We start from the raw sequence: 15070 nt of genomic DNA on the forward strand, positions 1-15070 counted from the left end.
GGTTCAACAATAAAATCAACACTTCAAAATAAATGAAGGTTCAAAAATAAAATCAACACTTCAAAATAAATGAAGGTTCAAAAATAAAATCAACACTTCAAAATAAATGAAGGTTCAAAAATAAAATCAATACTTCAAAATAAACAAAGGTTCAAAAATAAAATCAACAGTTCAAACTGTATAATGGTAACTGTTTCTGTCTGTTCAGTCCATAAACTAAGCCTGGGATACAAACAATGTATTGAAGATGTCATTACAGAGACAAATGGTTCTACAGAGTCCAGAGCGGCGTTCTGGAGGACAGTGACACTAATTTAAGTGAAGTCGCTCAATTTAATTTATTAAAAGTTATTGGGGCCTCAGTAAACTCGTAGTTTTTGTCACTACGAGTAAATGTAGATCCATTTATCTGCTTAATTTGTGATGGGATCTGGATTCACGGCGAATATTAACTAAACCGCATAAAAAGCGACTAAATAGCCGATGTTAATATGATTGTAATTTCACGGTTAAAAATAGTACATGACCGATTTTTTTTATGTTGTCGGTCAAGATAAGGATAACAAAAAAAGTCTAGCGCCACCTGCCGCCCTGACACCAACTCACACATCTTCATTCACAGTCTTGTAAATCTATTTTTCTTTTCTTGGACGTTTTGATGTTAGCTTGTCGATGTCTCAGTTTTATTCGCTGGGAAAATCAATAAGCAGCTTGAGGTGACTCTGCTTCTCTCTATTGGTTAGAAGCCGTAATGTTGGCTGGTAACAATCGGAATGCATTGTGGGAGATGTAGTTTGTAGTCAATTCGTGCTCAAAACCTGTTTTAAATCAATCATGGGCCTATAAAATGCTGGGGGGGGGGCCACATAAAATGACATGGCGGGCCACATGTGGCCCGTGGGCCTTGAGTTTGACACATGTGGCTTAGAGAATAATAAAAAAAATATATTTAAAAAAATGTTTCTCAGAAAATTGTAGTATGTCATAAAATCAATAAACATGATATTTTAATCAATTGTTAGGTTTATGAACATGATCTGGGCTCCTTTTGCATGAATTCCTGCATCAATGCGGTGTGGCACGGAGGAGCTCTGATTCCAGACCAACAGGATGATCGATACGGATCAGTCGACCCGAATCCTGAACCAGGAAACATCACACCTGCTGATTCTGAGGCAGGAAGTCGAATCTTTGATCGAACTTTTCACCTGTTTATGCAGTAAAAGTTTGAGTTTTTGCAAGAAAAAATATTTTCTATTTTATTTATTTCTACAAAATCAGAACAATATAATTTAGTTCATATTTAGATTTGAGCAAGAAGATGAAGAGTTTCCAGATCATGTACATGAAAGAACATGAAAATTATGAACATAATTTTGAGCTTTTCTTTTTAAATCCAGTTGAGTTGAACCTGCTGTGTCAGACTTTGTTGCACATTTGGAACGTTCCTCTGATGTGCAGCTGATAGGAGTGCAGACTGCAGCAGGTTGTGATCCGCTCTGCTGTTCTGTTCTGTTCTGGAGCAGAAGTAATTTGGACCCAAGGCATGTCTGAGAATAAACGCAGCATGCTCTCCCCTGGCTGGAGATGATCACGAGGAGCTTATTTTTGACTCCACTTCTATCCACAAGCTTCAGGGAAGATGTGATTAAGTCGGGTTTTTCTGAGCTGCTGGTTGACATTCTGCCGTTTGTGTGACTTTACCTCCAGCCTGCTGTTTGTTTGCCTTCTCCATCCAGCTGTCTCTTTGGGTTTCTCATCTCTCCATCCTTGTCTTTCGCCTCCAGTTGATGCACTTTGATGCTTTTCACATCTGCGCTGCCCCTCCTCCATGTTTCTGGGTTTATTGACACCTCGAAAGCTTAGACTTCAGAGATGAGTTCAGCTTTAACTGGGAGGATGTGGACTTTACCGCCAAGCTGTCTGCATGTCAATGCATTGGATCTGTAATGATGTTGACATGTTTTAACTGCATCGATCGGTTCTGTGAGTCACTCAGTTGAGCTCAGAGCAGAGGGACAGAAATTACAGTTCTAACATTTTTAAAAGGACTCTGCCAGTCGAGTCTGCATAAAATCTCAGGATTTTATGAAGATTAGTTTGTTTGCATTTCCAAAAAAACTAATTAATTCTTGTTCCTTGAAAACCCTCAAACCTGTTTTTATCAGTTATTGACACTGACAGAACCACTGCATAAACAGACTTCAAAATAAGAGCATGAATTTAAACATCTAATTGAAGAATTTTTACGGTCAATAACACAGACATCAAACTTCATTCACCTGAAAGTTCATAAAACAGCCAAGAAAATTAGTGCTTTAGAATTTATCTGGAATAATTTACATAGGGAAACTAAGTGTGCTAAACAAAATGTAGCTCTGCTATTAGCACACTAGCAGCAGTGTGCCATGAGCGAACGCTGTGCAGCCGAGCGCCTTTCATTTGAGATCCGTTTGAGTCCCAGCTTGACTTCCTCATTTTATGGACCAGAACTTTTATGGTTCACTTCAGAATCGTTTGGGTCAACGTGACCAGAAATATTAGGTCTTGGTGTATTTCACTAATAAAAAGCCCTGATGTAAATAGAGCAGATGATGAAACAACTAATCTGAAAAATATGTTTGGCTTTTTTTTTTTAAGTTTCATCTTAAGAACTGCTTGGTAGCGTTTTACCAGCACTTTTATGTTACACACTCATTTTTACACACTTTTGCCTGTGTAGAAACACAGTCAAAAATGAACAAATAATTTGGGTTATTGGAAATCTCAGTAGATTCCTCCTGCCCTCCCAAGTACGACAACATTTATCTATTAATTTAACATTTAACTATTCATTTATAAATGTTTCAAGCTAAATATTCAGTCTACAAACTAAACATCAAGCTCCAAGCTAAATATAGTTAGCATGATAAAACTTTAGTTGAAAGCTAAATATTTAGCTAATATGTAAATTCACTTGCTGATAACAGGAAGTGGGCCATCAAAATAAAAGCTGTTGGCATTGCTCATTCCACCTCATCAACATTATTTCTTTTCATTTCTTCTTGTACAACATTTCTACTTAAAGCAGCACAGATGTTTACTGATGGATCTGGACCTACAGAAACTCAACAACATCCATGTGATCCACCAGCAGGCGGTTACAGAAGACAACTTTTATTTTGATAGTCCACTTCCACTTATTGTCGAAAAATTTGCAGATCGACTAATTATCTATGAGCTAAATATTTATTGTATAAACTAAATATTTAGTGACATTTATAAATGAAAGAATAACAATTTGAAAAATTAACCCCCATTTTTTTTTTGTAAATAATCCAAATTACTGCTTTTACTTTAGAAACGGCACTTTATATCACATTCAGGTTAAGGATTTGCAGAATGAAAATAAATACAAATATTAATATAAATATGATTAAACTATAATAATCAGCCAAGCAATAAAAAAGAAATCAAAACTACTGAACAGTTAGGATACAGACAATATTCAGAGTAAGAAGCTTGAAAATAATAAAATTATTGAAGTCAGAATGAATAAAATAAATTGTGAGAAAACGGTCAATATTAAATAGTGTTTAGTTGCAGTCGCTCTGATCTTAATTTTCCTTAAAGAGCCTTGGCAGCACTACAGTCACTGTGACAGTACCTTCTCCCCTGTTCAGCGTTTGTCCCTCTGTAGTGTTTTACCACTCCTCTATTTTCAGCTTGACTGCAGGGCATTTCCTGCAAAGCTAAATCAGCCGCAGTGCACGATGTCAGGAATAATCCCTTACCTGCTGCTGTCAGGCTCTGCATGTTTTAAAAGGTAAAGTTAACTTTAACAAGACAGCAAAAAAGAAAAAAAAAGAAAAAAAAAGAGAAAAGAAAATCCTCTGAGTGGGTTTTTAAATATTTGTAGATGGTTGGATGTTTGATGAAGCTTTTCTCCCCCGGCTCAGTAGACTGCAGCAGTTTCCTATTTTACATAACAAAGACGAGTTTCAGAAGGAAAATTTCTCCTGCAGAAGACAAACTCCTCACTAACTGAGTTTTATTAATTTTATGCAAACAATCAACAATCATTCCATCAAAAACCCTCAAACAGAGTAAATATGTCATGATGGGTTTTTGAACGGGACCAAAATGCAGACAGGAACTCACCAGGGTCACAGGGATGAGAATTTTATAATAAGATAGCTATGTTACCGTCAGTTGTTACATTCAATTTTCTGTTTCTACCAGATTGAATGTTCCAGTATATCAGAGTACTCAGAGCGGATCATCAAGTCCAACCACCTGGACAGCGGTAAGCGTTTCCTGACATGCTCTAAACTGTTTCTGTCGTAGAAAATTCCTCATTTTCCTAAATTTAAACCCATAATGACCAAAAAATTACATCTGGAAATGGTGAGAGTTTGTGATGTCATAATATTTCCAAAATGGAGGAGTGTCCGTTGAGCTTTGGCAGAAGTTTACACCTAACTGTGTTATGTTTGCTGAGTTTTGCTAACGCTGTTGCTAATTTTGCCTAATTGGTCAGAAAACACAGAACATAAATAGATTTTAAGCTACAGCAATGCATTCTGGGTACAGAATAAATGTCATTTGCTGCGTCACGGGTGGAAAACGTGAGGAAAGGAAACGGAGCTGCTGTGTAACACTCCAAAATAAGAGCATGAATATAAAAGTCTGTTTTTATATTCATAACTATTGATAAACAAAACGTCATTACAGATGTCACACTTTATTCAACTCAAAGTTAACAAAACAGCCAAATAAATTAGTGCTTTAGAATTTATCCCCAAAAATAATTTAGGTGAAGCTTCCAGTGCTAGCCAATGTTAGCCAAAATGCTGAAGCACACAACAAAAATGTAGCTCTGCTATTAGCGGATTAGCAGAAGTGTGCTCAGCGTTTAACTTCCTTAAGTAAAGTCAAGTTTGTACACATGCACCTGTAATTCTAACAGTATTTTTCTTTAGAAAAGACAAAGACATGAGAGTCCTTCACAGATTAATGGATCAATTCATAAGTCACTGCCATAAAAATGAATTGAACAAAAAGAGGGAAGGAAAGCATAGAAATGTGATGCAGAAGAATAAAAAGTATGCACTGAAGTAAAAGTGACTTCATGAATAATATCAAAGCACAGACCTCCATCATTACTCTGCTGTGTTACTTTGCTCAGACAAGTTTTCAAATGTCATAAATTAATGCAGTTCAATTCCTGAAGTCCTGCAAAAAATAAAATAAAATAATTTCCTGCAAAGCCACTAGCCACACACCAGCCGAATAATGGCTCGTCAGCAAATGTCTTATCTGTATACCTATGAATAGCAAATACACTGCAGTCATTTAGAGAAACAGCGTTATCCGTGTGGAGGAGCAGGACTCGCGTCATTCTGCCAGTCGTTGTATCAACACAGAAACTCTACAGTAACTCCTCACCAAATCAGAGCAAACACCTCAAGTCAATTATTTTCCAGCAGAGCAAAGATCCAATCCTCCACCGTCGCCCCCAACTGGGTCAGATTCCATCAGAGCTCTTCTTCCATCCTCTCTATTAGTTCTCATTCTGCGCCCAGACACCTGCTACCAAACACCACAGGCTCCCTGTACTCCCTCTGTGTGTTTCAGTTATCACCATATTCAAAGGAAAGGTGGAGGAGGTGGAGCTTCCTGTGGAGAAGGTCGACATCATCATATCTGAGTGGATGGGCTACAGTCTGTTCTACGAATCCATGCTCAACACCGTCATCTTCGCAAGGGACAAGTGGCTGGTATGGCATCCAGATCACCTGCGTTAAAAATGCATCTTGGTTTGATACGTTTGATCCCAAGTAATCTCAGTCAGACTTTAAATATTAATAACATTTTGAATGAATGGAGTTATTGTCATGTAAAGGTGACAAGCAGTTTGGTTGGATTCAGCTCAATCGCAACAGAAAATGTTTTTATAAGTTCTCTATTCCATCATAGTATGAAAGGTGAGGTAAAAATGTGCATTAATAATTTAAAAGTTATTTTCCTCAGTGTGTTTTTTCCTCTGTTCTGTCAAACAGAAGGCTGGTGGACTGATGTTTCCGGACCGAGCCTCCCTCTACGTGTTGGCCATCGAAGACAGGCAGTACAAAGACTTCAAAATACACTGTAAGAGCATCGCTCAGGCTTGTCTGCAGTCTAACGTTTTCCCTCCTCATGTTTCCTGAGAACCGTTTCGGCTCTGAGTGACTAAAAACAGTCAGATGATGGATGGATATCTATAGAAGCAGTTTGGGTTTGGTTCTCCTGCAGAAGCTCCTTACTGACATCATGGATCAGCAAACCCCTCCATCCCATCCCGAACCGCCCAGGAGGATTGTGGGAGACCTTTACGGTGTTTGAAGGATTTCTGTATTCCAGGAGCTTCCAATGATCAATGTTGCTCCAAACTCTCTCAGATAAGTAGACAGCAAGAAATGCAAATATAGTAAATCATGAAGTCTCTCTGGGCTGCTCCGACCTGTTCATCATCACCAGCTCTCCTCTGCACTCGGGTTTTCTCTTCTTTTGGGTCATGAAGGAGATGTTTGCTCACACATCACCATAAGAGCCTGTATGAATAATTTATGGGACGACTCAGCTCAGGCAACAAGGATTTGCGACACAAGATTGAAGTCTGACTCTAATCAGACCCATGATAACAGAGTGTTGCCCAACAAAGTGGGACTTTTAGTGCGTCACTCTGGAAAGCAGTCTAAACTGTTTGAGGTGCATCTGAAGAGTCGTAGATCACACGACTCTGGCTGTCTGAACAAGACATTCCTCCTGCCGTGTCCCGTTGTTTCCCAGATGCAGCCGGGCTCTTCGCTGTGGTTTTCCTGGAGCAACGAAACGACTTCATGCGTTTGTAATAAACGTTGAAGACAACAAGTGAAACCAGGTTGTAGATTAACTCCATGATGCCGTCATCTTCACCAGGGTGGGAGAACGTGTACGGCTTTGACATGACCTGCATCCGAAACGTGGCCATGAAGGAGCCGCTGGTGGACGTGGTGGACCCCAAGCAGGTGGTGACCAACTCCTGCCTGGTCAAGGTTAGTCTGGGAATGAAAGAGTTTTAATGAAGGCCGATTCCTGTCAGGCAGTGACCAGTGGTGAGCACACTGCCACTGCTGCGTTAGCAGAGCTGGTTTTCCATTAGCGCTTTAGCCGACATTGAAAACATTTAATGCTTTCAGCTTCAGCAAATTATTTTTCAGAAAGAAAAAATGCTGAATTAAAATAATTCTGCAAAGCAGAGTGGGTCCAAATTCCCCCACAGGGAGTAAAAAGATCACCAGTTAGAAACATCTGATTAAACATTTTACTGGTTTTCACTGTTTATTTTCTGCTGTCGTATAAAAAAGCTGAAATGATTTGAAAAGTGATTCTTGTGTTAGTTTTGTTTGGTGCAAAGTTTGTTTTATGATTATAACCCAGCATGTCTCCATAAAACCTTGAAGCATTTCTTTAGTTTATTAATAAATTACGTGAATTATTGAAACTCCTGGATCTTTCATTTCACTTTGGCTGCAAAAACAAACAAATCTGCATTCTCCAGGAATCGAATAGAACAAATAGAATAAATATCTGTTTATATCCCAAAAATACATTACAAGTGCTGTTTGTGACGTGAATCTGTTATTTTTATAAACCTTTCTGAAAAACTCAGTTCCACACCAGGTGGTAAATGTAGTTAATAAATAATATTTCCAGCTGATAAACATCCTGCGTTGTGTTTGACCTTGGCATGCGGCGCCGTCTCACTGTGAAATCCCCTCATCGTGCCGCTGCGCCCTGCATGACAATCGCAGCCCGTCTCGTCACCTGATTGTTCTCATCGTCATGGAGACCTTCTCATTACCGACGCTGATTACAGCTTCCTGACTCAAAGCTGTCTGAACTCACCTAGACCTTAATCAGTCTGGGAACAGGAATATTTTAGTCTTTTCAGGTTTTTAATTGGCTATGAATCCAGACTTTGACTAGGCTATTCTACCACATAAATCTGCCATTGCATGTCTCACTGTGTGTTTCTCAGATCTTCTGCAGAGTTTAGCAGATTTTCTTCCAGGATTGTCTTGGATTTGACTCCATTCCCATCCCCACAGCATGATGCTGCCACCACCATGTCCCCTGTGGGCGTCTTTATTCTATAATGTTCTCTAACTGAAGATAGTTAACTTTTATTTCACCAGGTAAAACATTCATATTTACAATGCAAGCCTAAGAGTGGGCAACATTATCTGCATACATAAATGGACTTTATTTTGGCGTACCTGATTAAATGGGGTTTGAATGCATGACACTTATCAGATTTCTATTTACAAACATTTTGAAAACCAGGTTTTCTTTTCATTCCATGTCACACTTGTTTCAGGTTTTGTGTTCTGTTGCATAAAATCCCAATAAAAGCATTTAATTTTTGGTTGTAATAAGAAAAACTGAAAAAGTCCAAGAGAAATCTGACCTAAATTAGAATCTCAGAGTTTATCTGACGGTCGCTGACATGAGGCTCTCTGCTGTTTCAGGAAGTAGACATCTACACAGTGAAACCTGACGACCTCTCATTCACCTCGGCCTTCTGCTTACAAATCCAGAGGAACGACTACATCCACGCTCTGGTCACCTACTTTAACATCGAGTTCACCAAGTGTCACAAGAAGACTGGGTTCTCCACAGGTAGGACTTCGCTCTGGCTGGGAGGAAACTGCAGAGCTGCAGCGACGTGGAGCATCCAATCACATCTCACCTTACTGACTTATGAATCTGCTCAATATGAAACTATGGATGAGTCATTCTAGTCTCTGAAATCAAGAATCATTTATGAAAACAGAATTCAAGAAGTGGCCAGATTTGGTCCAGTTTCAGGAGAACGTTGGTCAGACTGGAGCAGATTCAGGTTCTTATTGGACCTGGTTTGGAGCAGCTGAGAAAAGATTATTTTCTCCTTATTGATACGTTTACTCACAGAAAAACACAAAGATCGATTTTATTGATTTAATGCTGTTAAGGATCAACATCTAAACGTTTTTAGTTGGAATGAATTAGTCAAAACTGATGTGTGGCTGACCTCTAGTGGTGAAGGTGGAGAAGACGGTTTGAGTTGATTTTTTTTTGGCAGATGATGGTTTGGACCCTTCATGAGGTAACATTAACTAAAAATGACAAAGAATCAACTATGTTTTCAAATATAGATACAATAATAAATGAAGGTTTCAGCTGTTTTTCATTTTTCATGGAATAATTGCACTGATTTTCCTCAACAGAAAATCCTTTAAAACCAGTTAAATCCCTTTAGATCTTGTGCTTTTCAATCACTTTCCACAAATAAAATATCAGAAAAAAATCATCCATCCTAAACTTTAAAAGTGCAAATACATTTGTGATACTTTAAAAATATAAAAGAAATTTAAATGTTGTTTTTCTTTCTCTAAATGTTCTGTAACATTAATGGCTCTAAATGAGTTTTATTTAGCTGAACTGAGAGCTAAAAATGGCTGTTTGATGGATTTCTTGACAGTTTTGCTAGAAATAATCACAGATCTTCTTTTCCTAAAGCCTCAGAGAGACTTTTCATCTCAACACAAAGAATTACTCGGACGTAGCTCTTCCTTTTCGTCTCACTACCTTTCTATCGATTTTCTGTAAAAGATGTTTGTCGAGCAAAGTTCCCAATGTCAGACCTGCAGACTCGCCTGCCTAGAAACTTTAAGATAAAGATCTGAGTTTACACACAGAGAGTCAAACTGGATTCTCTGGAAGCAAACGGCATCAGACTTTTGACACCAGAGGAGAAAAACAACCCACAGGTCAAAGACTCCATTTCACGGCCGTCAGTGGAAACGCCGTGTCGTCAGCTGCATTAGCATAAGAAGCAGAGCTGGGTTGCCCAAACATCGGAGCTGAGCCTGTCCAGCTGCCTGACAGCTCCTTTCATCTCTGAGCTGAGAAAGAAGATGGAGCAAGCAGGAAGACTGAAAGAAACTCGATTTCAGAGTCACTGACCTTCAGAGCCTCCCTGAAGTCCTCGGCGTCTGTCGGGTGAAACTCCCCGCGTGTTCTGGTGCGGACAGCATCCAGGGCTGGCCGTCTCTAGCGAGTCTCAGATGGATGGCAGCAGACAAACTGTGGAACCGAACCCAGATTTAAATTAATGCACAACGACCAGCAGCCGGGTTCTCCATCAAACCAGAAACAGAACATCTGAAAATAATCTGAGTTTTAAAAACACACATGGGATTAATTAAACAAAACCAAGCAGCTTTTCTTCTCTCACGTCATTATCATGCTTCGTGTCAGTCTGTCAAACTAAATCCTCAACAAGCCACTGAGGTGTTTTGACAGGTTGTGAAAAAAGCTTGAAGGGTGTAAATACTTCTGCAAGGCATTTCCCAGAATATTTTTCAGGAAGATTAAAAGTCAAATAAAAATAATTGTAAAGGAAGCATAAGGATAAAGTTAAGAAGGTGCCAGTTTTAGGAATCAGCTTTAAGCAGACGTTTGTTACTGAATGTGAGAAAGTTAGAGACTTTCCTGGTTTTATGTCACAGTTTCCATCCAAGTACAAATATTATTCAATCTCATGTTCGTTTGAGTTTTCCTTCTTCTGAAGGAACATTTCTGGTAAATGATTTCTGTTTATGTTTGTTAGCATAAACTCACCTTGGTTTGTTCCTTTGTTCAGATCCCGCATTCAGGACAGGTGTGTGGGCGGGGCCAGCCCAGCACTTCCTGGTTCATGATGTCATTGATGGTCTCCGGGTTCAAATGAAGGGTTTTCTATAGTTATTGTCTGTAAAGTAACTTTTGGAGCTGCACTCTGTGGAGTTTTGTATTTTGAATAGATGAATTTATAAATTAGATAAATAATCTGATTCCTTCTTCTTTGTTTACATTTTATTGCTTAGTTTAAAATATTTCATAAAAACAATTAGGTTTTCCATCTGGGAGCTTAAAATGGAAAAATCTTCTAAATATTTGTGGCAGAAAATGTTTGTTAATGTCTGTTAATAAAATTCAGCAAAAAGAAGCTCAGTGGATTCAAACTCAGTCATGCTGAATGAAGTAAAAATACAATAAGTTGCCAACTTCAAATGGTTCCAATTGCACTACTGAGGAATGTTTCCCTATCTTGCAGCTACAGTTATTTTATTGAAAACTTAAGTAAAATAAAAATGCTTTCCAATGTTTATCACATTATTTTACACCTCTTTATATCGTTTGCGCCACTGGCTGCAATAAACCTTTACTCATCAGTAAAAGATCTGATGAAATAAAAGCTCTGTTTTTACATGACATGTGTGTTTGTTTGTGTGTTGCAGCTCCAGATGCTGCGTACACACACTGGAAGCAAACCGTTTTCTACCTGGAGGATTATCTAACCGTGAGGAGAGGAGAAGAAATCACTGGCAGCATCACAATGAAGCCCAATGAGAAAAACATAGTGAGTGTTGAGTTGAATGGATCTCATGATCATATTGTATAATAATAACGCACGCCTTATTTAACAGATACTGAGGCTGTTTGCACAGCCAGCAGGTTGTTTTCTGCAGCAGCTGCACTGCGGCTCCTTCAGCAAACAGCAGAGTTTACTGTTGACCTTCAGTGTCCTCTCCACCTTTAAGGAACAGACAGACACTGTTTGCTTTCTCCTGCTGCCTGACATGAACGCTCCGTTTACCAAACGCTGTTTGGTCAAAATGATAAACCTAATTGTTCTGCCTCCGTCCTGAATTCCTTTGTGCCCTCTGCTGTGTGTTTGATCAGTTGTTGTCTGAAAAACACGCCCTCTTTGTCTCTCCATGCTCACTCACAGCGTGACTTGGACTTCACTTTTGAACTGGATTTCAAAGGGCAGCTGTGTGAGGCAGCAATCTCCCATGACTACAAGATGCGTTAGATTGGACAGCGGCGTCCTGCAGACAGCAACATGGAGGACCAAGACGCAGATTCCTGAGGACAGACGGACGCACAGCGGGACGGGACAGGCATCATCATGGCCTGTGATGAAGATGATAAAAGTGAGACTTTGATATGTAAGGAGAGCAGGAAATCATTTTGCAGACTGTTAAAATTATTCTGAATGTAAAACAAACAGGTCAGTTTCTAGCACTGACGAATGTTACTGATAATAATTGTGTTCATGTGAGATGGAGTGCTGTTCCTGTAGAATGTGGTCTGTATTTGCTCACTACAAAACAGCGCGTATAAAAAGTATTCACATCCTGGATGTTTTGCTCTTCTTGTACAAAACAATCATGAGCAACAAAATTAGGCTCTTTTGACAAAAAAACTTTATTGTTACTGTGAAAAATTATTTCTACAGTAATGACAAAAACATAACATCAGTGTTGTGCACTGCTAACAAAAAATGAGCTGCTAACCCTAAAGCACTAACTAGTTCTGCTAACGCTAAGCACTACACCACCACAGTGTTTAGCAGAAGCTAATGAATGCTGAAGTACTGAATTCAGTTAAATTGTTGAAACTCATTCCCCTAGATATTATATTTAGAGCTTGTTTTGTTTTGCTGTATCTTATTTTGTTCCTGTATGTTTTTTATTTTAAATAAAGCTACGGAAGAAGAAAAAAGAAGAGCCGAACATGAAGAGGAAACGGAACAGCTGCGTAAACACACGTCACCCCCTTCAAAATAAAGGGGGTGTTGTGGGTTTGATAACCAAAGCCACAACACAAATTTCAAACTTTATTTAACCGAAAGTATATAAAAACCTTAGACTTTATCTGGAAACAATAAGCTGGGGAAGTTAAGTGCACTAAATGATTTCAAAGTTAGCAAAAACATGTTTTTAGATTAGCATAAGTTTTCCCTCTAAATAGTTTTCAATTTGACATCAAAGAGTTTCTTTTTGTCAAAAAAAACAAGAAAACATTTTGATGATCAGAATTAATTTTTAAAAGCAATAAGAAGAGTAAAACATCCAAAGGGATGAATCCTTTTCCAGGCACTGTAGTTTGACTCTTTCCTCCATATGCTGTTTTGGGTTTACAGTGAACTACATCATTAAATTTAGGTACGACTGTCATGTTATGCGCTGTAACGACTGACTGAATTGAAACTGTTTACATTTGTGAAAGTTTAGCAGTAGTGGGTAACACATCAGTAAGTGAAAAGTGCAGCCAAGGATGAGCAAGCACAGAAAATGTGGTTGTTCTATTTCCTGTTCCTGTCTTTGTGAGTGAGCAGCTTGTGGTGACCAAACCCACCTCGTGCCACATATAGAACTTTGTTTGTGGGTTTTAGTTTGAGCTGTGAAGTTGTCCAATTTCTGACATCATTTCTCGATCACACAGTGGGGGACAAGTATTGAATGCATGTTTTTCCTCATTAAACATGCATTGAATGGGTCCACTGACAGGAAATACATACCAGATGTTGTAATGTAATGACACAGGGAGTAAATGCTTATGGAAGCATTTGATTACTTTTTCTGTGGGTTTCAATTGGAGCATTTTATTTTTAATTCCTTCTTTTACCACATCCATTTGTTGACAATCTGTCCCACATCATGATACTGCCGCCTCCAGACTTCATGGTTGTTTTTTTTCAGTTGATGCGCAGCGCCACTTCTCTTTCAAACATGGTGCGTTCAATGACAGAGTTCAGTTTGGGCCTCTTCTAACCACACTGTGTTCTCTCAGTACTCCACTAACTAACTTTTTACATTTTAAAGGCGCCTAAACTTGTTTCTTTGGCGGTGGTGTTTTGCACCACAGTCTGCATTAAGGACATTATGGTTGAATGCACTACTTATTGTTCATGGTGAATGCTAACTTCAGGCCTTAACTCTCCTCCAGTCTCTGGTTTTTGGTTAACACTGTCAGAGGTCGAAGGAGGAGCAGTATGTCAACATTTAGCCAATATACGGTTGGAAATGTCATGAGAAAACTAATATCCTTCACCCATCATTAAATGCTTCTTGTGCAATACTTTCATAGTGAGATGTTCACATGAACTAAAAAACCTATTTTGCACTGACAGGGATAAGATTGCTTTCTAAAAACTGATATTTTGGCTTTCCATGCCTTTTTGCTACTTCAACCTTATAACTTATCTGGACTTCAGTGTTTGTGTGGATTACAGCTACAGACATCTGGTTCAAATTCCATGTTAGTAACCCCATAAGGAATAAAACAGAAAAGACAGCTCAGTACTCATTTATCCTGCTGTAAATGCCTTGACGCATTAATCCAACCCTTAAACTTTGATTTTTTTAAATTTCCTTGTTTAGAATTAGCTTTAGTTAAAACAACCAATATTTCTTTAAAATTTGGGTCTAAATTATTCTGAATAAGAACTTCCAACATTTTACCATCTTAGCAACTCAGATAAAAAAAATTTCTGAAGGACTTCTGAGGCGATGCAACAAAAACAAACAACATTTGTAGTTTTATCACAAATCCTGCATTCCGGCTCGGCAGTGGATCCATTTCACCTGAGCTCTTTAGGTCATTGCCAAGATTTCAACAAGCTTTTTATTTAATAAATCGGTTGATCTAAATCATCCTAAAGGAAAAAGTGCTGCTTGGTCAACCAGATGTCAGACAGTGACAGTTTTGATATGGATTACACGGCTCTTCACCCAGGGCGCCATCACATTGAGGAACCCAGGAGCCTGGAATAAGTTTTCCAGGTGTTTTCTTGCCCATTTGATGGGAAATGGAAGCATCTCTGTGTTATCCAGGCTCTGCTGCAGAAATGAAATAATTTGACAAATTCTAGCTTTTAAAATTTTTTATATTTTAAAGGTTAACATGCCAACAAATGGATAAGAGAAGGATTATGATTATTATTATGGTGAACTATATTACATAAAAATATATAGGAGTACTGACATGGAAAGAAAAGCACAGTTTGAGCCTTGATTTGCTGTTTTTGGGTTATACCAGTATAATCTGGTATGTCAACTGAACTTTTGCCATTTATTTTTTATATTTTGTCACGTGACCTAAAGCTGGAATAAACTGATTTGGTTAAACTTAATCACTTTGTAATGTTGTAAATCTATTTTATGTTTTATGATTTAGCGAGCCACAGTCCGCTGAT

The 15070-nt window shown here is 38.5% G+C and overlaps 1 protein-coding gene and 1 long non-coding RNA gene across 3 annotated transcripts in view; one reads left to right on the forward strand and one right to left on the reverse strand.

The window, feature by feature from the left end:
• LOC103138864 (protein arginine N-methyltransferase 8-B) overlaps window positions 1–15007 on the forward strand; it is a 28665-nt gene extending 13658 nt beyond the window's left edge. For both annotated transcript variants that reach the window (XM_007553225.2, XM_007553226.2), the window contains exons 4-10: window positions 4222–4285; window positions 5617–5759; window positions 6042–6129; window positions 6940–7055; window positions 8532–8682; window positions 11325–11446; window positions 11819–15007. In XM_007553225.2, the coding sequence (XP_007553287.1) occupies window positions 4222–4285; window positions 5617–5759; window positions 6042–6129; window positions 6940–7055; window positions 8532–8682; window positions 11325–11446; window positions 11819–11902 (768 nt within the window). In that variant the 3' untranslated portion in view covers window positions 11903–15007. The remainder of the gene's footprint in view (window positions 1–4221; window positions 4286–5616; window positions 5760–6041; window positions 6130–6939; window positions 7056–8531; window positions 8683–11324; window positions 11447–11818) is intronic.
• On the reverse strand, window positions 1233–10932 carry LOC103138863 (uncharacterized). Its single transcript, XR_476337.2, has 2 exons — window positions 10009–10932; window positions 1233–1944 (listed from the first exon to the last, which is right to left on the reverse strand). It is a non-coding gene; the product is annotated as an uncharacterized LOC103138863 (long non-coding RNA).
• Window positions 15008–15070: the final 63 nt, after the last annotated feature.

Source organism: Poecilia formosa, unplaced genomic scaffold, assembly GCF_000485575.1.
Source record: "Poecilia formosa unplaced genomic scaffold, Poecilia_formosa-5.1.2 Scaffold55, whole genome shotgun sequence".
NCBI classification, from domain to species: domain Eukaryota; kingdom Metazoa; phylum Chordata; class Actinopteri; order Cyprinodontiformes; family Poeciliidae; genus Poecilia; species Poecilia formosa.